This window comes from Heloderma suspectum, chromosome 1 (genome assembly GCF_057233095.1).
Source record: "Heloderma suspectum isolate Gila_16-S chromosome 1, 16-S_ref, whole genome shotgun sequence".
NCBI lineage: Eukaryota > Metazoa > Chordata > Lepidosauria > Squamata > Helodermatidae > Heloderma > Heloderma suspectum.
Window position 1 is genome coordinate 438,410,082 of NC_139458.1, and position 27,259 is coordinate 438,437,340.

At 48.0% G+C, this 27,259-nt stretch overlaps 2 protein-coding genes across 2 annotated transcripts in view; one reads left to right on the forward strand and one right to left on the reverse strand.

Moving 5' to 3' along the window:
- The window catches only part of DRC1 (dynein regulatory complex subunit 1), a 33,896-nt gene extending 11,369 nt beyond the window's left edge, over positions 1-22,527 (forward strand). The window contains exons 6-17 of the mRNA XM_084825026.1: positions 7,608-7,694; positions 8,000-8,122; positions 8,844-8,983; positions 10,331-10,465; positions 10,926-11,161; positions 11,799-11,977; positions 12,140-12,229; positions 13,570-13,656; positions 14,129-14,334; positions 15,384-15,527; positions 19,848-19,950; positions 20,765-22,527. Of these exons, the coding sequence (XP_084681152.1) occupies positions 7,608-7,694; positions 8,000-8,122; positions 8,844-8,983; positions 10,331-10,465; positions 10,926-11,161; positions 11,799-11,977; positions 12,140-12,229; positions 13,570-13,656; positions 14,129-14,334; positions 15,384-15,527; positions 19,848-19,950; positions 20,765-20,827 (1,593 nt within the window). The 3' untranslated portion in view covers positions 20,828-22,527. The remainder of the gene's footprint in view (positions 1-7,607; positions 7,695-7,999; positions 8,123-8,843; positions 8,984-10,330; positions 10,466-10,925; positions 11,162-11,798; positions 11,978-12,139; positions 12,230-13,569; positions 13,657-14,128; positions 14,335-15,383; positions 15,528-19,847; positions 19,951-20,764) is intronic.
- A 3,726-nt stretch (positions 22,528-26,253) lies between these two features.
- The window catches only part of OTOF (otoferlin), a 167,086-nt gene continuing 166,080 nt past the window's right edge, over positions 26,254-27,259 (reverse strand). The window contains exons 45-46 of the mRNA XM_084833256.1: positions 26,677-26,777; positions 26,254-26,434 (exon numbers count right to left, since the gene is read on the reverse strand). Of these exons, the coding sequence (XP_084689382.1) occupies positions 26,254-26,434; positions 26,677-26,777 (282 nt within the window). The remainder of the gene's footprint in view (positions 26,435-26,676; positions 26,778-27,259) is intronic.

Below are 27,259 nucleotides of genomic sequence, written 5' to 3' on the forward strand. Positions count from 1 at the left end.
ACTCCAGATGAGGCCTAACCAGTGCTGAGTAGAGGGGAACTAGTACTTCCCGGGATTTGGAAGCGATGCTTCTATGAATGCAGCCCAAAAGAGCATTTGCCTTTTTTGCAGCCACATCACATTGTTGGCTCATATTCAGCTTGTGATCGACAACAATTCCAAGATCCTTCTCGCTCGTAGTGTGGTTGAGCCACGTATCCCCCATCTTGTAACTGTGCATTTGGTTTCTTTTTCCTAGGTGCAGAACTTGGCATTTGTCCCTATTAAATGTCATTCTGTTGTTTTCTGCCCAGCACTCCAGTCTATCCAGATCACTTTGAATTTTGTTTCTGTCTTCCAAAGTATTAGCTATCCCTCCCAATTTTGTGTCATCTGCAAATTTGATCAGCATTCCCTGCACCTCCTCCTCCAAGTCATTAATAAAAATGTTGAAGAGCACTGGGCCCAGGACTGAGCCCTGCGGTACCCCACTCGTTACCTCTCCCCAGCTTGAGAAGGTCCCATTGATAAGCACTCTTTGAGTCCGATTCTGTAGCCAACTGTGGATCCACCGGATCGTTGTTTCATCTAGCCCACTTCGAGCAAGTTTGCTCATCAGGATATCATGGGGCACTTTGTCGAAAGCTTTGCTGAAGTCGAGGTATATGATGTCTACAGCATTCCCACGGTCTACAAGGGAGGTGACTTGATCAAAAAATGAGATCAGATTTGTCTGGCAGGACTTGTTTTTGACAAATCCATGTTGGCTTCGAGTAATCACGGCATTGTTGTCAAGGTGCTTCCAGATGGATTGCTTTATGATCTGCTCCAGAATTTTCCCAGGGATTGATGTCAGACTGACTGGTCTGTAGTTCCCAGGTTCCTCCTTTTTACCCTTTTTGAAGATAGGGACAACGTTAGCCCTCCTCCAGTCATCTGGCACTTCCCCCGTCCTCCATGATTTCTCAAAGAGAATAGACAGCGGTTCTGAGAGTTCTTCTGCCAGTTCCTTTATGACTCTAGGATGCAGTTCATCTGGCCCTGGAGATTTGAACTCATTCAAAGTAATGAGGTGTTCCTTGACCATATGCCTGTCGATCTCAAGCTGCAATCCTGCCCCTTCAGCCTGTACTTCGCCTTTGCCAGGGGGGTCATAGACCCTCTTTTGGGAGAAGACTGAGCCAAAGTAGGAATTGAGCACCTCTGCCTTTTCTTTGTCCTCTGTTATCATTTTGCCATCCTTATTTAATAGCTGAACAACCATTTCTTTCCTCTGCCTTTTACTATGCACGTAGCTGAAGAAAGCCTTTTTGTTGCGCTTAGCATCCCTCGCTAACCTCACCTCGTTCTCCGCTTTAGCCTTCCTGACGCCATCCCTGCAATTCTGTGCTACCTGCCTGTACTCTTCCTTTGTTACTTGGCCTTCTTTCCACTTCCTATATGTGTCCTTTTTTGTTTTCAGGTCATCCCTAAGCTTTTTGTGAAGCCACATTGGCTTCTTCTGTTGTCTTCCACCTTTTCTTCTTGTTGGAATTGTTTGTGATTGTGCCTTGAGAATTTCCTTTTTTAAAAGTTCCCACCCATCTTGGACTCCTTTTCTCACTAGCATTGCTTGCCATGGGACCTTACTGATCATTGTTCTGAGTTTATTAAAATCAGCTTTCCTAAAATCCAGGGTACGCGTTTGACTACACTCGGCTTTTGCTTCCCTTAGAACCAAGAACTCAAGTACAACATGGTCGCTTTCCCCCAGAGTTCCTGTAACTGCTACTTTATCCACTAAGTCATCTCTGTTGGTTAGGATCAAGTCAAGGATAGCCGATCCTCTAGTTCCTTCCTCTACTTTCTGTAGGAGGAAGTTATCTGCCACACAAGTCAGGAATTTCCTGGAGGGGCCATGTTTTGCAGAATTTGTCTCCCAACAAATATCGGGGAAATTGAAGTCCCCCATTACTACTACATCATGCTTCCTTAAAACATTGGCTATTTGCTTTTCAAAAGTTTCATCCTTGTCTTCTCCTTGATTGGGTGGCCGGTAGTAGACTCCGACCACCAGGTTCCTTTTATTCTTTGCTCCATTTATTTCAACCCAGATGCTCTCGATGGGGCTACCAAGCTCCTCCTCCTGTATTTCTGTGCAGAGATATGTATTTTTCACATACAGTGCAACCCCGCCTCCCTTTCTGTTCCTCCTGTTCTTTTTGAACAAGTTATATCCTTCAATTGCTGTATTCCAGTCATGAGAGTCATCCCACCAAGTCTCAGTTATACCTATCAAGTCATAATTTCCCTCCTGTATTAAGAGTTCAAGTTTGTTCTGTTTGTTTCCCATACTCTGGGCATTAGTATATAGACATCGAAGACCATGTGCTTCATAGTCTGGCTTTCTTCCTACCTGTGTCTGAAGACTATTATTGGACGCTATCAGAGCTGTTTTCTCCATTGCAGTGCATGCGCCTACGTCCATTGTTACCCCCAACATTACATCTCCCTTCCCCATAGGATTCAGTTTAAAGCCCTCCTGATGAAGTTCTTCATGCTGTGGCCAAACACATTCTTCCCAGCCTTTGTGAGGTGCAACCCATCCCTAGCCAACAGCCCATCTTCCAGGAAGTATAGCCCGTGGTCCCAGAATCCAAATCTCTCTCGTCGGCACCACCTTCGTAGCCAGTCATTCACCTGGAGTATTTTTCGTTCCCTTTCTATCCCTCTTCTAACTACTGGAAGGATGGATGAGAAAACTATCTGGGCCCCAAAGTTCTTGAGTTTCCTTCCCAAAGCTTCAAAGTCTGACGTGATCTCTTCGTAGCTCCGCTTGGCGGTATCATTTGTTCCCACATGGATGAGAAGAAAGGGATACCTGTCAGTGGGCTTTATGAGTGCAGGCAACCTTTCAGTCACGTCTCTAATCTGTCCTCCCGGGAGACAACATACCTGGCGAGTCCACGGGTCTTCGCGACATACTTGGGTCTCGATCCCACGCAGCAAGGAGTCTCCCACTACTACCACTCTTCTCTTCTTCTTCTTGTAGGCCTGGGTTTCATCGCCTCTGTTTGACTGACCTTTAGCCTCTTGCTCACTCTCATGCAGGTTCCCCTGTGATTCTTCCTCTGCAGGCTGTCCTCCAGTCTCATCTGCAAGTACCTGGAATCGGTTCCACAGCTCCACCGCTTCCACTGGTGCAGAGTGTCGTCTAGTTCTTCTTCTCCTAACTGTCACCGTTTTCCAAGGAGTATCCTCTACTCCATTTTTCTTCACCTCAGCATTTCCCACTGCCTCATCTTGCTGTTGCTCTTCAAGCTTCTGGTCTTCCCTTTGCTGCTGTAGTTCCCCCATTCTGTCCAAGAACTCTTCATGTTCTCTTATTCCCCGGAGGGTTGACAGTCGCCGCTCCAGTCCACTTACTTTTTCCTCCAGCAGCGTGATCAACTTGCACTTGTTGCAGGTGTAGGCCATGTTGTTCTCAGGCAAGAAAACAAACATTGCACACACCTTGCACGTCACCACCACTGGAGAGTCTTGTCCTTCCATAGCCTCTTTTCCCTTTTTGTGTCTAGCTTTGTGATTGTTCTAGACTAGCCTGTGCCTGCTCCTCTACTCAGTAGAGGTTAAAAGCAGAGTCCCACTGGTGTGGAAGTGTGTGTTACAAGACAAATAAATGAAAAAAAGTTAGTAAAAAAAAAAAAAAATAAATAAAAAAAAATAAAAAAAAATAAAAAAAAATAAAATAAAAAATGTTAGGGGCCTCCCCCTTGACCTCCCCTGCCGAACTCCCCTGGCCAACTCCTGTTTGCTCCCCCTGTTCGCTCGCTCTCTGGGAGCTTGCCTGCTTCTGTAGTCCCTGGACCAGCTGGAGCAGCTTGCTCTGCTCTGCTCTGCTCAGCTGGGAGGCGGGAAACAGACTGAAGCTTCCCGCCCAGTCAGCTGCTGGGAGTACTCAGGCCACACCCCTCCAATTCAGTTGGAGCTCTCAGAAGCTCCTGGTGAGCTCACAGCCAGTCAGAAGGATAAAGGGCAGCGCCCTGGGCTTCCTGCAACCCACTTACCTCTTAGCCTCTGTCTCCTTTGTCTCCTTTGTCTCTTCAACCACTGCAACTCCCCTGGCCAACTCCTGTTTGCTCCCCCTGTTCGCTCGCTCTGTTCGCTCGCTCTCTGGGAGCTTGCCTGCTTCTGTAGTCCCTGGACCAGCTGGAGCAGCTTGCTCTGCTCTGCTCTGCTCAGCTGGGAGGCGGGAAACAGACTGAAGCTTCCCGCCCAGTCAGCTGCTGGGAGTACTCAGGCCACACCCCTCCAATTCAGTTGGAGCTCTCAGAAGCTCCTGGTGAGCTCACAGCCAGTCAGAAGGATAAAGGGCAGCGCCCTGGGCTTCCTGCAACCCACTTACCTCTTAGCCTCTGTCTCCTTTGTCTCCTTTGTCTCTTCAACCACTGCAACTCCCCTGGCCAACTCCTGTTTGCTCCCCCTGTTCGCTCCCCCTGTTCGCTCGCTCTCTGGGAGCTTGCCTGCTTCTGTAGTCCCTGGACCAGCTGGAGCAGCTTGCTCTGCTCTGCTCTGCTCAGCTGGGAGGCGGGAAACAGACTGAAGCTTCCCGCCCAGTCAGCTGCTGGGAGTACTCAGGCCACACCCCTCCAATTCAGTTGGAGCTCTCAGAAGCTCCTGGTGAGCTCACAGCCAGTCAGAAGGATAAAGGGCAGCGCCCTGGGCTTCCTGCAACCCACTTACCTCTTAGCCTCTGTCTCCTTTGTCTCCTTTGTCTCTTCAACCACTGCAACTCCCCTGGCCAACTCCTGTTTGCTCCCCCTGTTCGCTCGCTCTGTTCGCTCGCTCTCTGGGAGCTTGCCTGCTTCTGTAGTCCCTGGACCAGCTGGAGCAGCTTGCTCTGCTCTGCTCTGCTCAGCTGGGAGGCGGGAAACAGACTCAACAGACGCATCGCTGCCCACTCCTCCCATACCACCTTTGTCAAAAGCTCCAAGAACAGAAGATATAGGAGAATTATTTACTTTGATAAAAACTTTATCTTTGCAATTTGCGGAGCAAACCAACAGGTTGGATTTAATCCAAAATTCCATCACCGCCCTGCAAGGAGCTGTGGATCTAATTAACGCTTCCTGGTGGAGACAAAAGTTAACGAGCTACAATTTATTTATTTATTTATTTCATTTCTATACCGCCCAATAGCCGAAGCTCTCTGGGCGGTTCACAAAAATTAAATCCAAGCAACACACAATAAAACAATTTAAAATATACAGAACATTAAAACCACAATATACAAGATAGGCTCACAACGAATGAAATTACGACACAAGCTCTTTTCAAAAATATGTCTGCCAGAATTTCTCAACTGGAGGACTTCATGTGTAGATCCAGTGTACGTATTATTGGGATTAAAAATCTGCCTACTGATGTAAATTTGCCTACCTTTGTGGACAAGCTTTTACATGAGATATCTCCCTGTGCCATCTGATTATTTACTTGATATTGAGCAGGCATTTTGTGTGCCAAATGCTAAAGGGACTGACCATATGATTATAGTTCAATTTGCAAGAGTCTCCACAAAGAATTATATCCTGCGTTTGGCAAGAGGGGGTAGAAGTCTTTTTTTAGAAAGAAGATAAAGTTATGTTGTTTCCAGATTACATCAAAGAGGTGGTGAATAAAAGAAAGCAATTCATCAAGGCGAAGAATATGGCAAAACAAATGAACATACAATATTATTTAAAGTATCCTGCTACATTTTGCGTTGTTTCTGAAGGTCAGATGAGGAAGTTCCTAAACCATGAAATGGCGGAGGCGTGGCTGAGCGTAAAAATGCATGAGATATCTGTTCCAGCCCCATGAACTGGAATTTTTAAATAAGCTTTGTTAACTGTTTATGTTTTATCTACATGATTCAGGCTAGGCCAGAAGATATCTGATTATACGTATGTTCGTTTACTTTCTTTCATTTTTTTCCTCTTTTTTATTTTTCTTTAAATTCTCTTTTTCCAAAATAGATATGATATGCTGTATTTAAATGTATTGTTTGAGGGTGTATTGAACACACTAATTATATAGCCAGTATAAAATATGTCACTGATTGTTGTAAAGTTGCTTTCAAACCTCATTATTATATAATATTATAATTTCATCTTTTCTTTTTTTTAATCACTATTACCATTATTATTATCATTACTATAAGATTACTCAGTAAGATTTTTGGTTGGTTGAATTGTTAAGCTTTATTATTTCTATATTTTAACTTAAGGGCAATATATGGTTACTGGGAATGAATTGTAGGCCTGCTTTCTTGATATAAGACCAATGATATGATATTGAAATGTGAGGTTGATTATTAAATTGTAATATTGCTAGTGATATAGGTATAGTTTTTAAAATAGAATGGCATCTGAAGCCTGTGGGTATTGGAGTTTAAATTTAACCCTTTGAAAGAGGAGAGGGGAAAGAGAAGGATTGCTTTTTTCTTTTCCTTTTTTTCCCCTTTACTTTTCCTTTCTTTTTCTTTTTGTTACTGTTGTGTCCTCATAAGAATATTGCATTGTTGGGAACTGCAGTTATTGATCAGGTTGTTGGTATTGTTTATTTCATTTATAAAGACAAAATAAATAAAAAGTATTTTCAAAATGACATGAGAAAAAAAGGAAAAAGGTCAAATGTCAGGTCTCTGCCCTGAAAAGCTCACAATCTGAATTGTGAATGTTTGTTCCTATACCTGGAGGCAGGTTGTGGTTCTTCAGTGGTGAGAGAAATGTATTCTCTATGTGCTCAGGAGTGGGGTTTTTTTTTACTGTATTTCTGTGCTACCCCATTAGCAAGATTGTCTGGGTTGCATACATAAACAGTATTTTACAAAATACAATGAAAACAATAAATACACAATTACATTATAAAAACAGCACAGCAATAAATTCAACAAAGACAAGTCTTAAAACATTAAAAGCCTGGAAATGTCAACATTAATTAAAAGCTCCCCAAAGGGCTCTTTAAAAGCTATGGAGAATAAAAAAAAACCCACAAAAAACTCTTCCCTTGGTACTGGGTGAGGGAGAAGGCCCTCTCTTGAGGCACTGCTCACCAGATCTCCTTTGACAGTGGCACTTGCCTTAAGGTCCAGGTGGGTAAGTATGGGAAGAGGAGACCCAAGCCATTTAGGGCTTTAAAAGTTAAGTCCAGTACTTTGAATTGGGCCCAGAAATGGAAGGGAAGCCAGTGCAGTTGACACAGCACTGGAGTAACAGGTTTGAATGGTCCCATCTCAGTTAACAGCCTTGCAGCCCTATTTTGAACTAATTGAAATTTCCAGACCATTTTCATAGACAGCCCCATATACATTGCGTTACAGTAATCTAAGCAGGAGGTTACCAGAGTGTGGATTAGCCAGGCTCTCTCTGTCCTGATAGACGTGCAGTTGTTTTATCAGCCAAAGCTGATAAAAGCCTCTCTGTCACCGAGGCCATTTGTGCCTCCAGTGGTAACGCTTGATTCAGCGTCTTCTACTGTAGGATGAAATCTTGGCCCTGCACACAGATTTTGAGGCTCTGCTCTGCTGAGTCCTGGCTTTAACCTGACACTGTTAACTTCCCTTCCATGTTCAGGACAGGAGCTGCTCAAGCCACACATCTCTTTTTCAGAAAGCCTTTGAATTAGAGCGCCGTGAACTCCTCACAAGCAACAAGAAGAAGTGGGAGCAAGGCATGCAAACCCTTAACCGGCAAGAGGTGAGGATAGTGTGTGTGCGCGCATGCATGCAGGTGTTGGGGAGAGGTAGCATGCTCCCTCCATGAAAGAAAGTTTTAAAAGTACAAGTACTTTCTCTTCCCCTGCATATTCACTGGTTGGCACTGCAGGGCTTGGATAGGGGTCAAATAGAGACATTGTGGCAGGGAAGTAGAATACTGCACACCATTGTAATATTAAAGAAAGGCATTTTAATTTGCATAATTTACGTAAAATATTTTCTGCTTCCTTTTTTCCATCTTTAATCAGAGCTCTGACTCTCAAGTGTCTCCCACTTTTGCTGTAGTTGGATTTCATGATGGCCCGCCTGAAGAAGGTGGAAGAGTATGAGCGGGAGCTGAACCAGTTGCGGGTGCAAGATGCCGAGGAGTATAATGTTATCAAGATCAAGCTGGAGCATGATGTGCAGGTGCGGAGCAAGAACAGTCCTCTGGGATCATTATGGGAATGCTCAAAGTGCAGGAGGAGGCTTTTCCCTGAGGAATGATGGGTGGTGTGACTTCTGCAGAGATTTCTCCATGGATGCTCCATATTTCATCTGATAAGAGCCCCAAGAAACTGGGCAGGCTGTCTCAATAGCAGTGGGTGCCCACAGCACAACCATCGGAATGTACAGATTTCAGGGAATGCTAATTTAATTGTGAAGAAGGCTAGTAATTAAAAATCACTTTATGGCTGTCTTATCCCCACAAGATTTGGAAGTCCCTTCCTAGCTCCTCCTGCATCAGTAGGAACTTAATGCTCCAGTTCTTTCACTTAACCCACAAATCGGTGTAGGGATGGGACCACCAAGATTCACGTTTTAACTGCAATCTGGAGGTTTACGTTTGAATGATAATATAGATCCTCCACACATCCCTCATCCCTGCTTTTTACCCTGTCTTCAGATTCCCAGCCAAATCTCCTGGTTTCTGAGGGAGGCACTGGGGATGTCAGTGAGCGGGTTGGCTTGGGAGCCACCACCTGGACTTGCTCTGAGTATGGGCAATGTCTGTCCTGGTCACCAGCAACCAAAAGACAAAAGGGCCACTACTATTGCTGATTGGTTGCACTTGTAGCAAGATCACGAGTGGAATTTGCATCATGAGCTTGGCTTGCTCTTTGTGCACCTTTTCCCCTTTGGTTGCCAGGTCCTGGAGCAACAGCTCCAGCAAATGAAAGCCATCTACCAGCTGAACCAGGAGAAGCTGGAGTACAACTTCCAGGTGCTGAAGAAGCGGGATGACGAGAACACCATCATCAAATCCCAACAGAAGAGGAAGCTCAATCGGTAAGGGAGCAGGACAACACCCACCCACCATTCCTGGTCCCCTTTCCTTGGTGCTCCCTCCTGCAGTCACTGGCTGTTACGAGACCAGGAGTGGTGATGTCCTTTCCTCCTGATGGACCCCTTCTCTACATGGGTTCCCCAGGAAAGGAATCTTCTGATAGGCTGCCACCAGTTAGGATGACCCTCCAGACACACCCTAGTCTGTCCAGCTGCTTGGGGAGTTTCTGAGCCCTATTGCTAAGGATGCCTCCCTTCAGCCCAGTCCTAGGAAAAAGAAAAGGAAATGTGCTTTGGACTTTCCTTCCCAAAGCCCAGAAACAGAGAACTTTCCAGAACCCTTCTAAAAATCCTAAAACACAAGCGGTGTCTTTGTATCCATGTGGTCTTTCCCATGTGGAAGAGTTCAGTGAGAAATCCTTTTTAAAACAACACAGCTGAACATCCAATATAAAAAAGATTTTATTTAGTGGGGGAAAGAGAAATGGGGGCGGGGGGAACGGGGAAGGCAACAATCACACACATACACAGAATTCCAAATAAAACATTTAAAATCATTCTAACTTATCTAGTCACATTACCTACTTGAGTACAATCTTGGGCCCTAGAGCATATGCCAAGTTTATTGCAGAGAGGATGGTCAGAGAGAGAGAGTGAGCGAGCATCTGGCTTCCAGTTAGATGGTATATAGGGAAAGCTTTAGAAGGGCTGAGCCCTCCTGAAAGCCAGCCACTTTGCAGAGACTGATGGTTGGTCAGTCCAGTACCACAATAGCCTCCATTTCTGATGTCAGCGATCTAGCCAAAAAATCAGAAAACTACCCGGCGGCTGGACCCATCTCCTCAACAATTGTAACTTACAGCTCAGAAGCCCAAGGTGGTTGGAACCAGTTCAAGAAAAAGGATTAAGTTTTTGTTTGCATTTTGGATGACAAAGAAGTGAGATAAGGCTTGATAAAACTATTCAGGCTTCCCAGCAGGCCAAATGCTCTGGGGGGCACTGTGGATCTATATCAGAAGTAGGAGTTTGTCACACTGGCCTTTGCCTGGGAAGGGGTTTCAGCATGCTGGATTTTGTGCTGGATTGCAGCAATAGCATGCATGCACCAAGAAGCTTCCCAGCTTGTGTATATCCAGTGATGCAACGTCTGAAATCCCTGAGGGTGAAGAACCCCGAAAGATGCTACAAAGGAAGCTTCAAGCAAGATCCAAAGCCAGGAAGGGTTTTAGACCCTTGAGCTCTGATGAGCTCTTCGCTTGTGGCCCTGACTGCCCTGAGGCATCGGGTTGGTTGAGTGGCTGGTTAGTCTGCTCCTTTTGTACTTGAAGCTCTGACCCCTTCTTTCCTCAGGTTGCATGATGTGCTCAATAACCTGCGCCTGAAACTAGCCAAGCAGATCAAGCAGTACCGTGAGGAGAACCTGACACTGACGGCTGACTACAAGCGGATTGTGGAGCAGTACAAGGACCTGCAGAGAACCATGAGGTGGGGGCTGCACCAAAGTGGGCTGGTGGGAGGCAGGAGTGGAGGAGAGCAGCTCCGGAGGCCCAGCTGTTTGGTCCAGAGTTCAGCAGTCAGTCTGCAAGTGGTAAGAAGTGGTTCTGGGGCTCAAAGCAGCTTGGTGGCCGTGATCCCTAAACTAGGAGCCTTGCCCTCTAAACCTGGGTGCAAGGCAGTCGTCTGTCACCTTTTCACTACCTGTGCTCTGACTGGCAGCTGCTCTCTCTGGGTCCCAGGCAGGAGTCCTTCCCAGTCCAGCTGTGATCCTTTCAAGTGGGAGTTCTGGGGATTGCACCTGGGACCTTCAGCATGCAGAATTGGTTCTCTGCTGCTGAGCTGTGGCCCTTTCTAAGACAAGCCCCTCTGTGCCAATGTCAGCGGCAGCTTCCAACTGTGAGCTCCAAGGAATGCGCCTGTTGCAGCTGCACCCGCTCTCTCCCCTCAGGCACTTTGCCATTGTGGACGCCGAGCACTTCCTGGATGTCTGGCTGATGAACGAGGAGGAGGCCAAGGGGCTGATCCGCAAAGCCTTCGATGCTGACCATGTCATCCATGCCCAGCAGCTGGGCTTGCACTGGGTTGAGCCCGACGGCTGGTTCTTGCACAACGTGGGTCCCATCGTGCACAGCAGGAAGAGGAAGTCAGCCAATGAGCTGGCCCAGGAGGTGATTGCACCAGAAAGTAAGCAAGGCTTGCCAAGTAGGGGTGCATTCTATCCAAGGAGCTTTGCTTCCAGTCCTGCAGTGAGGAAGCTCGAATTCTGAAGTCAGAATGAGTTATGTAAATTGAAGCTATTTGCACAACATTGTTTATGTTTACAGAAATTATTCTGCTTCCATGATTTCAAAAATTGGGATTTCTTTGGCAAGTGGGAGATTTCTGGGAAGGGAAAGAAACAATATGGAGACCATTCCAAAGCTTTATCTGGAAGTAGGGGATAGACACCCCCCCCCCCCGCAAAAGTAACAGCAGAAGCTGAGATTTCCAGAATGCTGAATTCTTTCATCAAGGTATATCTGTGAAGACATACGAAGTAGATGTTTGCCTATAAAAATAATTAAGCCTGAGTATCTCAGGCTGTTGTACCCGATACCAAATTTGTGGGATACCAAATTGTGGGATTTACATGGACCTGGTTATGGCCTCTGTCAGTCCTTTCTGAAAGGAATGTTGGCCCCTTAAGAAATGCAGTTGTGTTCTTGTTTTAAACCCAAAGCGTGAAGGGGACCTATCTCCCGAGCAGCAGGACTCCTGGCTGCGTCTCTCTCAGGGTCTCTATGCTGCGCCGCTGCCTCAAGGCCTTTGCTCTTTCCCGTAGCAAGCAAATCACCCCAGGAGTTCTCCTCCATGTCAGAGAGTAGCCCTCAAGAGGAGAAGGAAGGAATCCCAGAGGAGGGCTGCAAGGAGATGGCTGATGCTGACCCAGAGGCCAAGGCGCTCTGGCCCATCTCAGCCAAGACTGTTAAGCACATCCTGGAGCTCCTGTGCGATGAGTCGGTGAGCTGGAGGGGGGCGGTATGGTCATCTGCAGAGCTTCTGGGGACCTTGCTTGCCATGGCCTCCTGACCTGCGGCCTATTCAAGGGATCAGCCAGAGGGGCAGCTGCTTCGTGTTTGGTGCCAGTTCCAAGGGCTGCTCAGCCTCTCCCTTCCTTGCCAGGGCTTCCTGATCGAGAGCAAGCTGCGGGGCCTCCTCCAGCCCCTGGAGAAGCACGACCGCACCCTCATGAAGCTGGACTCCATCTTCACCGTGAGTGCTACTTCTGCTCACGCCGAGGCAGGCTGGGCGGGAGCCTGCTCCTGCTGGGTGGGCTGCTTCGAATGCCTGCCCAGCCCGCTCCCAACAGGAGCTCTTTTGGACGGCTCTCTGGGTCCACGACAGAAGCAGGGCTTTCGGGCCTGCCCAGCCATGGAGTCTGGCTTGGGGTCTGGAGCCGGAGGAGCGCTGCCAGTTTTGACTGGGTCTTCTGCCTGAGGGGAGAGTCAGGCCACCAGAACTCCAGGCAAGGCCTTGGTGCTTCTCTAAGCTGGTCTGCATTGCTGGCTGTTCTAACAGCCTGCCGCTACAAAGACCAGGTCCCAGCGGACGTGAGCAAGGAAAGAAACCGAGCAGTCCCACAGCAAGGCTGTGTGGATGGCTCATGGCTAATGTGATCTTCAGTGGTTCCTGTTGAGGTCTGTGGGGCGAAGGAAATAAGCTTCAGCATGGGGCACAATTGAGAAGAGGAAAACCTGCATCTCAGTCCAGCAAACACAGGGATTATAGCCCCCATTGGTGTCCCAAAGTGCTTGCTCTTCTTTCTCCCATATATGTGAATGGGTTCCATCCATTCCTATGGAGGATTGCAGAATGTTACTCATGAGCCATGCTGGCAGAGATCCCGTGGTGGGGAAAGGATGCTGTGTGTACAGACAACAGTCCATCCCTCAGGGTGGGATCCCAACAATAGAGAAGCTCCCCTTCCATAAACACACACCGTCAGCTATGTCAGGCCTTTCTAGAAACCCGCAAACATCCCTTTTAAAACCATGCTGCCAGTCTTTGGTGGTGGTACTTTTGCTTCTCTCTTACCAGCGAACTTGTGTCTGAAAGGGGAGATGAGCTTCATTGTCTCCTCTTCAAAATTATGCAGCAAGATGCCTCCTGGGCTGTATTCAAGGAGGACGTTGGGGGTGGGGGTTGTGGCTTATAAGCCCCCTCTCCCCTGGGAGCATGCAAAAGACTCCCAGTCCATCTTGCTGCTTCACATGCAGAAGATTCTAAAGCACCCAACCATCAGTGGGGCACCACAGCATGGTAAATACCAGAGCTTGTTACATGCGGACAAAAGAAAATGGACGTGGCACCACCCTTGCTTGGGCTCGAGCACAGTCCCTCGGAAACTGGCCCTGGGCAACTGATGGCTCACTTGCCCCTGTTTTGCCGGGGGGGGGGGGGTGAGCTGTCTCTTGTCAGCCCCTCCCCCAGTTGCCCTGGGGACAAGCAATACAGGCCCTCACCCTTTCATGACAAGCCTGTCCTTGGCTGTTAACCAGACGCCTGCCAGCCCCCACCCAGCTGACCTTGGAGCTTTCTCTGCCTCTCCCCAGGCCCTGTCGATTGACAGCGAAGATGATGTGAATCAAATGGTGGAGTACTTCATGAACTTCAAGGCACAGCAGGTGGCCTCTGGGCAGGTAAGGAGGTGGGGATGGGGCTTCACAGGTGAGCGAACCAACTGCCGAGCTGGCCCGGAGCGAGGCCTCATCTTCAACACCCTGCCTGTTTTCCAGGGGCCAAGCCATCAAACCTTGCTCTGCCCACTACCAGATCTGGCCCCACCCACCTTTCCTGTTTGTCAGTAGCCCTTCCTATGAAAAAGACCCTCCAGCCCTGCCCTAGGAAGACCCCAGACACGGCATGGTAGGAGTATTCCTCTTTTATTAGCCCCCTGCTGAGTCCACTTTTGGCCATAACTGATGCATTTGTGCCAGGTTAGCTCTTCACCAAGGTTTGGCCTTCTCTTCAACCCTCTTCACTCATTTCCTGTTTGTGCTCTCTTCCACCCAGAAGACTGCCCCATCAAGCCATGTAGTAATCCTGGGTAACCTTCAGGTTCACCTGGAGAGTACAGATAAAATTCTCCCTGAATGTCTCATCGTCTCTTAGGATGCAGAAGCAATCCTGGCAGACACAGCTGCCAAAGAAGCACCTCTAGATGCAGAGGCTACCGAAGAGGAGGAGACCTCTGTAGTTCCACAGGTGGAGGACAAAGGCCCCATTGACGCAGTGGTGCCCCTCTCTACGCTCTATATGCACCCAAACGACGTCCTCAAGGCCCTCAAAGCTTTTGTGCAGGAATTCCAGGAGCCAAGGTGGATCTGGCTGGGGGGGAGGAGGAGGGGGAGAGGACTGGTTTGGAGGCTGGGGGGCGGCGGGATGAGGAGTAGGCTGAGGACGTGACGTGTGGACGCGAGTCATGTGATTGGGGTAAAATCTGTAGCTTAGTGGTCGCGCAATTACCTTGTATGCAAAAGGTCGCCAGTTCAAGCTCTGGCATGTTCAGGGAGAGCTGGGAAGGACATTTGACTGAAGTGGGCAGCGTAGACAGTACCCAGCTAAGTGGACCAGTGGTCTGACCTGGAGCCAGGCAGCTTCCTGTGTTGCTGTCTTCTGAGGACGAAAGGGGGGGAGCCCATCTGCGTGACCCTTGGAAGACAGGCACAGTACCTGTGTGATTAAACAAAAAGAAAACCTTGCTGGTGAGGAAGCAGGAGGAGGAGAAGGTGTCCTCTTGTAGTGTGGTGAGCACTTTGAGGGCCAAAACAGACGTGGTGTTATTCACATAAACAGTCATTGTGCGAATGTGTTTTTTTAAAAAAATAAATGTAAATAGCAGCTGTGGCGGAGGGAGGAAATCCGGTTTGGGATAATGGAGTGAGAGGAGCGGAACTTTAACCCTTTGCCTCCATCGTGGTCCTGGTCTGGTTTGGGAAGACCCACAGCACCAATTTGTATCAGGCAGAAAGCTTATGTTGACAACAGTCACATGGAGCCCCGATCTGGATGAGGACCATGGTGTGTGTGTGTGTGGGGGGGGGAAGCCCTCCACAACAAGGTCCCAAACTAGATCGGCCCGGGGGTGGGCTCCATGACTATTATTTACTTGCCACACTTGACAAGTTTTCCAGCAAGACCTAAGCTGTGCTTTGACAAGCCAACACATTCGCTGAATAGAACAATAGGAACATCAGCCTGTTGGTGTGAATCAGCCTTTACTCGTGCTAGTGGCTGCAGGTGGTAAGGATGGTACAAAGGAGGCATTTGATTGGGACTCCCTACCCAGGTCTGATGCAGTGGGGAGGTGGCCTAAGTCAGTTTCAAGTTCTATCTTCTAGCCAGTAGCTCCTCCCTTCACCTCCAGGGAGAAACGCCCCCTGATGAAGAAAGTACATGAAGAACGGGACGACTCCAAGGACTCTGAGTATTGGGATGCGTTGGCCCACGTCATCCCTGATGGAAAACTGAAGCTGTGGGATGCGTTGATTGTTGGCTTGCAGAAATACTAGTAAGTGGTGGAACCTGTAGGTCCCTGGACCTGGACCCTGAGGGCCAACAGGGTGGGCCTAACAGAGCCCCGTGCAAGGAGTGGGTCGAGCAGGCGTGAGCCAGATGATCCCCTTTTCTTTGCTGCCAAGCACTCTCCTTTGCCCAAGAAGTCTGTGCCTTGGGTGGCCCCTGCTGGTGAGATGGGGGAATATTAATTTCTTCAGCTCCAGCAGCAGCCTGTCAAATCCTATGACAATGACAGTCCCAGCTTTGTTGCCAGGTTTTGAACAGGGATATATAGAGATGTAAAGGCTGGAAAAAAAGTGGAAAATTTAGGGGGGGGGGACGGACTTTTTTTTTCTGAGGACCGTTTTTGTTTTCCAAAAAATTGAACACCTTTCGATTATGAAATATTTTCTTTTAGAACTGAAGACAAAATATGTAGGGAGCCATTACTCCCCCCAAAATGATTTCTAAAAACTATGTAATACGAACACTTTTATAGAGCAGAGGGTATTTCCAAGTAGCGTCAGAAAGAGTGAAGCGGCTCGGCCAAAGCCAAAAGGACACTCAGTTGTGGATGTGTCTGGTGGTGAAAAGAAAATCCGATGCTGTAAAGAACAATATTGTTTAGGAACCTGGAAAGTAAGGTCAGTGAATCAAGGTAAGCTGGAGGTGGTCAAACATGAGATGGCAAGACTGAACATCGACATCTTGGGAATCAGTGAACTAAAATGGACAAGCATGGGCGAATTTAATTCAGGTGACCATCATATCTACTACTGTGGGCAAGAATCCCTTAGAAGAAATGGAGTAGCACTCATAGTCAACAAAAGGGTGGGAAAAGCAGTACTGGGTACAATCTTAAAAACGATAGAATGATCTCAGTACGAATCCAAGGCAAACCATTCAACATCGCAGTAATTCAAGTCTATGCCCCGGCCACTGAGAACGAAGAAGCTGAGGTTGATGGGTTCTATGAAGACCTACAACACCTTCTAGAACTAACACCAAAAAAAGATGTCCTTTTCATCATAGGGGATTGGAATGCTAAAGTAGGAAGTCAAGAAATAACTGGGATAACAGGCAAGAATGGCCTTGGTGTACAAAATGAAGCAGGACAAAGGCTAATCGAGTTTTGCCAGGAGAGCACACTGATCATAGCAAACATTCTTTTCCAACAGCACAAGAGGCGACTCTGCACATGGACATCACCAGATGGAGAAGCTCTATACAATCAGTAAAAACAAGACCTGGAGCTGACTGTGGCTCAGATCATGAGCTGCTTGTTGCAAAATTTCGGCTTAAATTGAAGAACGTAGGGAAAACCACTAAACCATTCAGGTATGACCTAAATCATATCCTGTATGAATATACAGTGAAGGTGAGGAATAGATTTAAGGGATTAGACCTGATAGACGGAGTGCCTGAGGAACTATGGACAGAGGTCCGTAACATTGTTCAGGGGGCAGCAACTCAATCCATCCCAAAGAAAAAGAAATGCAAGAAAGCCAAGTGGCTGTCTGATGAGGCTTTACAAGTAGCTGAGGAAAGAAGGGAAGCGAAAAGCAAGGGAGAAAGGGGAAGATATATCCAACTGAATGCAGAGTTCCAGAGAATAGCAAGGAGAGACAAGAAGGCCTTCTTAAATGAACAATGCAAAGAAATCGAGGAAAGCAATAGAATGGGAAAGACTGGAGATCTTTTCAAGAAAATCGGCGATATAAAGGGAATGTTTTGTGCAAAGATGGGCATGATAAAGGACAAAGAAGGTAGGGACCTAACAGAAGCAGATGAGATTAAGAAGAGGTGGGAAGAATACACAGAAGAACTATACAGGAAAGATCTGAATGTCCCTGATAGCCATGATAGTGCGGTCACTGAACTTGAGCCGGACATCCTCGAGAGTGAAGTCAAGTGGGCCTTAGGAAGCATTACTAACAACAAAGCTAGCAGAGATGACAGTCTTCCAGCTGAGCTATTTAAAATCCTAAAAGGTGATGCTGTTAAAATGCTGCACTCAATATGCCAACAAATTTGGAACACTCGGCAGTGGCCACAAGACTGGAAAAGCTCAGTTTACATTCCAATCCCAAAGAAGGGCAATGCCAAAGAGTGTTCAAACTACCATACAATTGCGCTCATTTCACATGCCAGCAAGGTTATGCTCAAAATCCTACAATCTAGGCTTCAGCAGTATGTGAGCTGAGAACTACCGGAAGTACAAGCGGGGTTTTGAAGAGGCAGAGGAACTAGAGATCAAATCGCCAACATTCGCTGGATCATGCAGAAAGCAAGAGAATTCCAGAAAAACGTCTATTTCTGCTTCATTGACTATGCTAAAGCCTTTGATTGTGTGGATCACAACAAACTGGCAAATTCTGAAAGAGATGGGAGTACCAGGCCACCTTACCTGTCTCCTGAGAAACCTGTACGAGGGTCAAGAAGCAACAGTAAGAACCAGACATGGAACAACCGATTGGTTCCAAATTGGGAAAGGAGTATGACAAGGCTGCATATTGTCGCCCTGCTTATTTAACTTATATGCAGAGGACATGATGAGAAAGGCCGGGTTGGATGAATCACAGGTTGGAATTAAGATTGCCGGGAGAATTATCAACAACCTCAGATATGCAGACGATACCACCCTAATGGCAGAAAGCGAAGAGGATCTAAAGAACCTCTTGTTGAGGGTGAAAGTGGAGGGTGCAAAAGCTGGTTTGAAACTCAACAATAACAAAACGAAGATCATGGCATCTGGCCCCATCACTTCCTGGCATCTAGAAGGGGAAGAAATGGAAGCAGTGACAGATGTTATTTTCTTGGGCTCCAAGATCACCGCAGACGGTGACTGTAGCCATGAAATTAAAAGATGCTTGCTCCTTGGGAGGAAAGCTATGGCCAACCTAGACAGCATAGTAAGAAGCAGAGACATCACCTTGCTGACAAAGGTCCGTCTAATCAAAGCTATGGTTTTCCCAGTAGTAATGTATGGCTGTGAGAGCTGGACTATAAGGAAGGCTGAGCGCCGAAGAATTGATGCGTTCGAACTGTGGTGCTGGAGAAGACTCTTACGAGCCCCCTGGACTGCAAGGAGGTCAAATCAGTCAGTCCTAAAGGAAATCAACCCCGAGTGCTCATTGGAAGGACAGATCCTGAAGCTGAAGCTCCAATATTTTGGCCACCTAATGCGAAGAGAAAACTCCCTGAAAAAGACCCTGATGCTGGGAAAGATTGAAGGCAAAAGGAGAAGGGGACGGCAGAGGATGAGATGGCTAGATAGCATCACCGATGCAATGAATATGAACTTGAGCGCACTCCGGGAGAGAGCAGGGGACATGAAGGCCTGGCGTGCTATGGTCCATGGGGTCACGAAGAGTCGGACATGAATTGACGACTGAACAACAGAGATGTAAAATGTCTGGAAATAATGAAGCCATGAGGGGAAATATTTTTTCATCCTCTCTGTAGGATTCCCAGCACAGTTATTTCTTTAATTCCTTATTTAAATTATTGATCTAACGTATATTTTACTGATAGACATTTATGCTCATTTTCCCAACAAGTGAGTAGAGTCACCACTGTGCATTCTGGACAGTAAATGTGCATTCTTGACAGTTTGGGTTTTGTTCTATAGAGTCCTGTGTTTCTGATGCTGTAGCAGTCATTTAATGTAGTTCTATTCAGACACTAATTATAATTTTACTGAGTTTACTTTTAAAAGTTTTAAAATATGATTTTATGAGCAAACTAAGTTTTACATCAAATAACTTTAGGAACAGAAAGGCTGCTTTATCTTCCTAAAGCAGCCCTCCCCAGCCTGGTACCCTCTGGATGTTTTGGACTACAGTGCCCAACATTCGTGACCACTGGCTGTGCTGCGTGAGGCTGATGGGAGCTGAAGTCCAAAATATCTGGAGGGCACCAGGTTGGGGAAGGCTGTCTTAAAGCAACTGACTTTAGTTCTGTAAAGAGGGGGGGGGGGAAGTATTGCCTATTTTTCCATTTTTCCCCAAACTTGCTTTTTTTTCTGGAAAAACCTGGGGCGGGGGGGAATGGTGTTTTTCCATGGCCTCAGAATTTCTGGAAATGTTACATCCCTACACTTGGCTGAAATGGATTGGTTTCTTTCTTTTGGGTTCTTCCTTTGAACAGTTCCTTTGACCATCATTGAGCTTGTGAGGAAGTGGATCCTCTATTACTCAGAGTCTTGATAGTCCATCTGGGTTGCTCTAAGGGCCTAAAATCATTGCAGGAAGAGCCTGGGACTTCTCTTGGCCACACTCTCCTGAAGGCCTTTGGGGCCCTTTCTCTCTCTCTTTGTCTCCCGCCTGTCCAGCCACATTCTGACACAGAGGGCAAAACTGATTACAGAGACTGATGGCCTGCACCAGCAGAACACAGAACTCCGGATGTTGCTGCACCAGTATCTCCAATCACCAGTGAGTGGGGAGCCAAGGGGAGGAATGGAATAGCACAGGATGGGGGTTCCGTTTTGTCAGGAGAGGGGCTGCTGCTGGCTGAAGCTGGGAGCAGAAGGTAGCTTCTTCCTCTGGAAGAAGATCACAGATCAAGGAAGGGGGAGGTCCGCTGCTTTGGGAACAAGGTGAATTGTTAACAGGTACCAGAGAGAAGGCAGAGCTACTCTACCCCTGTTTTGCCTCCGTCTTTTCCCACCAGGGGAGGCCTTGACACAAGAACCATGGTGGCTGCTCCACCGGGCTTTTCCATTGCCTCCCGCCTCCCTGCTCTGTCTGCAGATATTGCTAACGTTTATTTATTTTACCAATTTCTGTTACACTTTTCAAAACAGAAGAGTTTTCCCAAGGTGGCTTACAATCAAATCAAAAACATATTTAAAGTAACATCAGTATCTAAAATATATTCAAGCTAAAAGAGCAGCAAAAGCATCTCAGACCAGCAGATGGATTCACTCCCTAGTAATACTTGAAAGTGAATCCCATTGGAATTAATGAGGGTTATTTACTGCCAAATAAAAAAATTGGCTCTGGCTGCCTAACAAGCAGGGTGTTCCCATGCTCCTGTGATCAGTTGGAAAACTAGGGAAGCAGGGTGGGATTTATGTATAATGATTCTCATTTCACCATGAGGCTCTGCCTGAAGGTGACCGACGTCTTCACCCCCCACTCATTAACTTTTAAGCACCCTCCCCCCCCCCAGTAACTGGTTGAGCCTCAGTTGTTAATTCTTCAGGCAAGAGAGTGTTTATTGTGGGCGTTGCTCCCCTTTTTTCAGGTCAATGCTGAGCTGCTGATCCCTCCCACTCACTTGCTGCATATGCAGATGAATAGCACATGACGTTCTCCTCTCCACAAGGTGTGGGCTGGCTGTCCCCCCAGCATCCTCATCTCCTTGCCTAGTCCGTGAGCTAGAGCCGTTCCAGCAAGCCAGGCTTAACTTCAGAGTCAACGATGGGGAGAAGCGGGCTTAGCATGCCATTCCCTCAGCAATTCTTGAGTGCTTGTTCAGGCAACACCTTGGTGAGCAGCCTTCAACTCGGAACAAGTCACACAGCTGTTTCCTTGCATGGCCGAGCGAACATGCACACAGAGACTTCTGGGGACTGGGATGTGTTCAAGCTGCCGTGCAAGCATTCTGGCAAGTCTTCAGATTGGGACTTGGAGTGCCCCTGAAGAATCCCAATCTGACATGTTGAAATGGCACCTGGAGGGTTTGATACTCTAGAAACTAGACATCTTTCTGACTCTGGACATGTACCTTCAGAGAGGAGATTTTAAGTGTCATTTAGGGAGAGGAGGAGAATAAATGGTTCATTGTATGACCCTCCTATTTCTTCTGACTGATCCTTGTTTCTACCTGAGGAGACAAGTGGATAGACTGAAAGAGGGAGGGCTGGGAATCACAGGCCTCTGGGGACCTGCGCTTAGTGTTTTGAACTGTTCATTATGTTTAAAAGTGGATTTCTAGTCCTTTTGAGATAAGGAAACATTTGAAATCTGAGCCAAAATAAGCAATGAATGAGGCATATAGAACTCTGGAAGTATAGCTCAGAGAGGCATGTGCAAGGCCATGTTGCCTGAGATTCCTTGTTCTGCCATGATCGTTGCTTGTGGAAAGTGCTCTGCAGGTTATAAATAGGGGTACACCATGAATATGTTGGCAGACTGCAAGAGAGGCTGCTGAAAGACCAAGGGGAATGGTGGGTGCATGGAGGCCGCTTACATGGCATGGTTCAGGCAGGAACTTCAACTTACAATTTCAATGGTTTTGTGGCACGTGAATGAATTTGTAAGAGCCTTAACTGTTCTCTTAAACCAAGGGCTTTCTATTCCTAGAAATCTAAAGGTAGCCACATCACTGGTTGCTGCTGGGGGCAGCGAAACACATCTTAAGGATCTCAGGACGCAGGGAACTAGACATTGCAGAAGGAAAGGGGCAACTTTGAGATGGAGCTGCTGCTTTTGGGACCAGGCCTAGAATCATAGAATAGTAGGGTTGGAAGGGGCCTGCAAGACCATCGAGTCCAACCCCCTCCTCAATGCAGGAATCCAAGTCAAAGCATCCCTGACAAATGGCCTTCCAGCCTCGTCTTGAGTGCCTCCAGTGTGGGAGAGCATACCATCTCCCTAGGTAATTGGTTCCATTGTCCTATTGCTCTAACAGTCAGGAAGCTTTTCCTGATGTTCAGCTGGAATCTGGCTTCCTGTAACTTGAGCCCATGATTCCATGTCCTGCACCCTGGGATGATTGAGAAGAGATCTTGGCCTTCCTCTCTGTGACAACCTTTCAAGGACTTGAAGAGCGCTATTATATGTGCTCTTTATAAGATATAGTTCCATCCTGGAGTACTCTGAGTTCCTCTGAAGTACTAGATATTGGCTAAGTTGGTATAGGCTACCGGTTTGTAGATACTTTCTGCCTTCTTCCTTCCATTTCTCCTTTTCTGTCATCCCGATCCCTTCAGCCATCACACACATAAAGTATAATCTAGACTGTTCTTTTTCACTGATACGTTTTTATTAAAGAACTTACAGGTTTTCTCTTGGTCTGTACAGCAAATTCCAAAGAGCCTGTATTAACAGTGCGCAGAGAACACCCTCACCCACACCAGAACCCTCCCCATGACAGTAGAGAAATGGGATCAATCGTTTACACACATCTCAGGAAATAGGGAAAGAAAGCCAGCACGAGATACACAAACGTCACGTGTTCCAGAGCTGTGGGAGAGAGGAACAGGAAGTTCGCACAATTGTGCTGGTTTTTCTAGGGATCTATTGTGCTAAGCATGGCCACTTGGCACCTCCATCCAGTGCAGAAATCCACCTCTTCCCTTCACAATGCAGATGTCCCCTGCCCTTCTCTGTGACTGCTGGAGCCCCGATAATGGCTTATTGCAGTTCCCTTGTGAAACTGGCATGTTAGCTTCACCCCCCCAAGTACACACGCCAGGGAGAGGCAATAAGAGCCATTACTAATGTCTAAGAGACACCAAGGGCTGGGGGCTCATGCGAAAATCAGCCGTTTGTGGCTCTTGCTCATGGTCAGTTCTTGATTATGTGGATGATTGGGTCAGAAATCTTCAGCAGGCCGCAAGAACATGTTTTAGGAATCTTAAGTCCATCTCCCCCTATAGTCTCCCAAGTGCTAGGAGAAGAGGGAGCATGAATTAAGAAACATGTGGAATTGGCATGATGCAAATGTGTTCACAGTGGAAGGACAATGCCTAGAAGCAGTGGAGTGTTGCATCCAGGCATTGGGCTTTTCCCAACAGCAAAATTGTTGTCTACTTCCTGTGATTCCTAAGCTGTTCTTACTACTGGGGAGGATGGATTAGTGATTGTGCCAAGGCTCGGGTTTGGTAAACCCTTCACACACCAAGGTGTTCTGAGGAAGTACTGGACTTTAATGGGTGATGTTACTGTTGAACCAGCCATGTGTAGCCCCCACATTGGTGTTCCTAGCATTGCCTGCATTTGAGTTTGACCACCTGGGTCCTGAGCTCTTTTCTCCCTGCTCAGAGGGCTTCACCAAGAATCCCTTGTTTCAAAGACAGGTGCCTTTTCCATAGCCTCCAATACCTGAAGAACATACTGCATACCCGTTATATCAGAATACAACAGCTCAGTCAAACTGGCTTGCCAGCCCTACCAAGTGACTTATTTTGGACATTTTGATCTGGCAGCCCAGCACTGATCAAGAAAAGGAGTTGCCATGACAAAAAAAGAAGAAGAATATTTGGGTTGATTGGGATTAAGAACATCATGATTTGGGAATGGCTGCTTGCTTCTACAAGTGACGTTACTTCCCACTGCTACAGCTTTGGACGTGGCCATCGGAAGCTCTGTGGGACGTCTTGCCTTTCCCCGCAAAGTTTTATTTCCATTGGGCTCTTTTCTGGAGGCTTTTCCTCTGTAAGTAGCAAGTAGCTATGAAACCTGGCTCAAGTTCATAACTGACCATCACAGTGCTGGGTGACTGGAAAAACGGGATTCCCTCTCCTGTTTCCCCGTCTATATTGCTGGATGTGTGTGCACATGTCCAAGCACCATCTCTGCCGAGTTTCTGGGATGTTCTGGAAAAAGCTGGAGAATCCAGGACTGAGTCAGACCTGCCAGCACTTATCATCTAATGAATAAATGATAATATTTAGCCATTGTATAGCGTATCTGAGCTTAGCTTGGTGCTTCGTTCTGCTCGCTGTTGCGGAGAAAGTGCCAAGGCAAAGAGAATGATGGCTTGCCTAAGGCTCAGTGGTGAGCACATGGCTTAGGGCCATCCTGGTTTTAGTCATTCAGCCACTGCACTACACTAGCCCTCCCCCTGGCAGAGATGTCCCAACCTCTTCCACTGTCTGCAGCTGATAAACTGACCAGCCTTTTCCATTGTGCCCACCCTTGGAGGGCCTCCTGTCCCGCTCTTCAGGGAGACCTCTAGCACAGCAAACTGCTGCATGAACTGGTGCACTGCTCCACAGAACCAGGAGAAGTTCTTCTCTTCATTAAGGAAGCTGCAGTGCCAGACACTGACCGGAGGTGCCAAAATCTCTAACTAGTTGACCACCTCACACCTTGAATGGGCAGGAGGCCCTTGAGGTCCCAGCTCTTCATGGAGGGACACTTTGTGGCCTCGGCTACGGAAGCAAAACAACAGAAAAGGAAGGAGAGTTGGGACATGTCAAATCCACACAGAGGAGAAACCAAGGGCCAAAGAAGGTCTACCTTAATATTTATCCATTTGTGGAGGAAGCTTCATCCAAGGTGATGACAGACACAGGAGGGGGAGACTTCCTAGGACTGCTGGAGATTGAGGGGAACTGCTGAGGTCAGACCTCATATCTAGGGGGTTGAAAGCTACTTCCTCCCCTTTCCCAAGACAAAAAGCAAAGCAAATTTTGAGATGCCCCCTCCTCCCCCCAAAAAACAAAATCTCAAAAGGAAACACAAGGAAGCCACAAAAGGGAAGCAAACGAGAGGCAGGGGCTGAGAACTGGCTCAGGAGCAGAATGTGGAATGGGGCAGCTTCTTCATGCCCCCAGGAGCTTCTTGACCATGTAGCCGGGCATGGAATAAAGGAAGAGGGCCACCATGATGAGGAGCAGAAGGGCCAAGATGATCTTGATGATGAGCCACTTGTAACGGGTGCAAATGAGGTATCTGATAGACTTGAGCGGGTTCAGGAACCAGATGAAAGATGTATCCGGACGACTGCAAAGAGGAAGAAAGAAACAAAACATCGAAGTTTAGAGGGAACAACGGTTCCTTGGGGCTGGAGCTGGCTCCTTCAGCCCTTGTCTCCAGCCCTACCACTGCATGACGTGGGATCCACCATGCAATGGCCAAGTTGCTTCTCACAAAACTACCAGAGAGAGCAAGGCTTGGCACATCCCCATTACGTTGCTGGCCTGGACATGACACGAGAAGCTGAGGTGCGTCTTGGCGATAGCAGCCTTTACAGGCCAGGCCAAGTGCAGCTCAACCCCCCTCTCTCATGCCCTGCCCTTGACAACCCTTCTTGTCCCAGGCCCAGGCAGGCTGCATGAGCAGGAGGGACGTGAAGGCCCTGGAGGGTCACGCTGCATGGCTGGCAAGCTGTTGAGTGGCTCGCAGGTTCTTCGGGCCTGCTTCAGAAGCACTAGCGAAGCAGCCGGTGAGACGAAGACCTGCCAGGCCCGGATCCTAGGCCATGTCACTGAGGATGCCGGGGTGCCGTTCTTGGGATTGTGGGGCTCAGCCATAGGGCAGAAATACCTTGGTCCCTGCCCATTCCTTAGATTTCGGTGGACTTCCTGTACGCTGGCCCTTCTCTGGCTGTCCTTCCTGCTCACCAAAGAATTGATTAGCTAGGATACTTTGAGCTAGAGCTCAACTCTATGCCCTGCTTTTAAACCTAGGGTTCAGTTGTGGAACCATGTGATATAGTCATAAAGAGAAGAGTGTCTCCGAACATGTCAGAAGCACCTGTCTTTTATTGCTGAGTAACCACAGCCTGCCCTCACGCACCTGGGATTAAGGAGCAGGGGTTTGGACTTCAGAGAGGGCAGTATTTTCACCATTCCATTCAGCACTGCAGCCCTTAGAAGCCGGTGAACGTTCAAAAGTTGGCCAGACATCTGTTGCTCTGTTACTTCTCCTGCCCCCCCGCCCCACCCACATCTTCAGTTGTTTCTCTAGCCCCGTGTTGGGCACATGTTGTGGCACGAAGTGGGTACCACAGGCAGGAGTAGGTGGGAAAAAGATGTACCCTGGGCAAAGCGCCAGGCCCACTCAGGCCCCGAGAAGCTTCTTGACCAGGTAGCCAGGCATGGAGTAAAAGAAGAGGCCGACCATAAGGAGCAAGAGTGCGAGGAGAAGGATTTTCAGCAGGAGCCAACGGTACGTGTGCCAGATAAAGTAGCGAATGGACTTGAGAGGGTTCAGGAACCAGATGAAGCTGGTATCTGGGCGGCTGGGGCAGGAGGGCAGGGTGGGGCGAGGAGGAAGAGACCGAGGAAACGGGAAAGAGAGACAGGGAGAATTGAATGGAGTCAGTGGAGGCAGCCCCTGACTCGAGATATCAGACCACCGCTACTGTTCCCTGCTGTGCATATACAGCCTTGGGTCCTCCCCACGCCAGCTTCCCATCGTGATCATATCAGCGCCTGCTGGGACACCACCGCTCCCCCCATCTGTTCTCTTCCCACCACTTACTTGGGTTTCTCCAGTGGGTCGGGCTCGTTACGAGCCAGCCCGGCCGGACTTTTCTCAGCTTCCTCGGCCGTCAGTAGGTGAAGCTCGGCCTCCACTTTACCCTGCGGGGGGGTGTCAAAAAGGGCTCACTGAATCAGCAGGAGGAGGCACCCAAGGCAATGACAAGACCGTGGTACTTTTGGTGGGAGACGAGGAGGTCGGGGGATGTTGACCTGGTGTTGAATGGGGTGCAGCTGCCCCTGAAGGGCCAGGTCCGCAGCCTGGGGGTCATTTTAGACTCCCAGCTGTCCATGGAGGCTCAGGTGTCAGCTGTGAGCCAGACAGCGCTGTACCAACTCCCGTCTGATATGGTGGCTGTGCCCCTACCTTCCCAACCATCTGCTCCCATCGGTATTACATGCCCCGGTCTCCTCCCGTCTAGACTACTGTAATGCGCTCTACGTGGGGTTACCCTTGAAGACAGTTCGGAAGCTGCAGCAGGTGCAGAACACGGCAGCTTACCTGATTAAAGGCATCAGTGCTTAACTCCAGTGCTGAAGGAGTTGCACTGGTTACCAGTTGTTTCCAGGCCAAATTCAAGGTG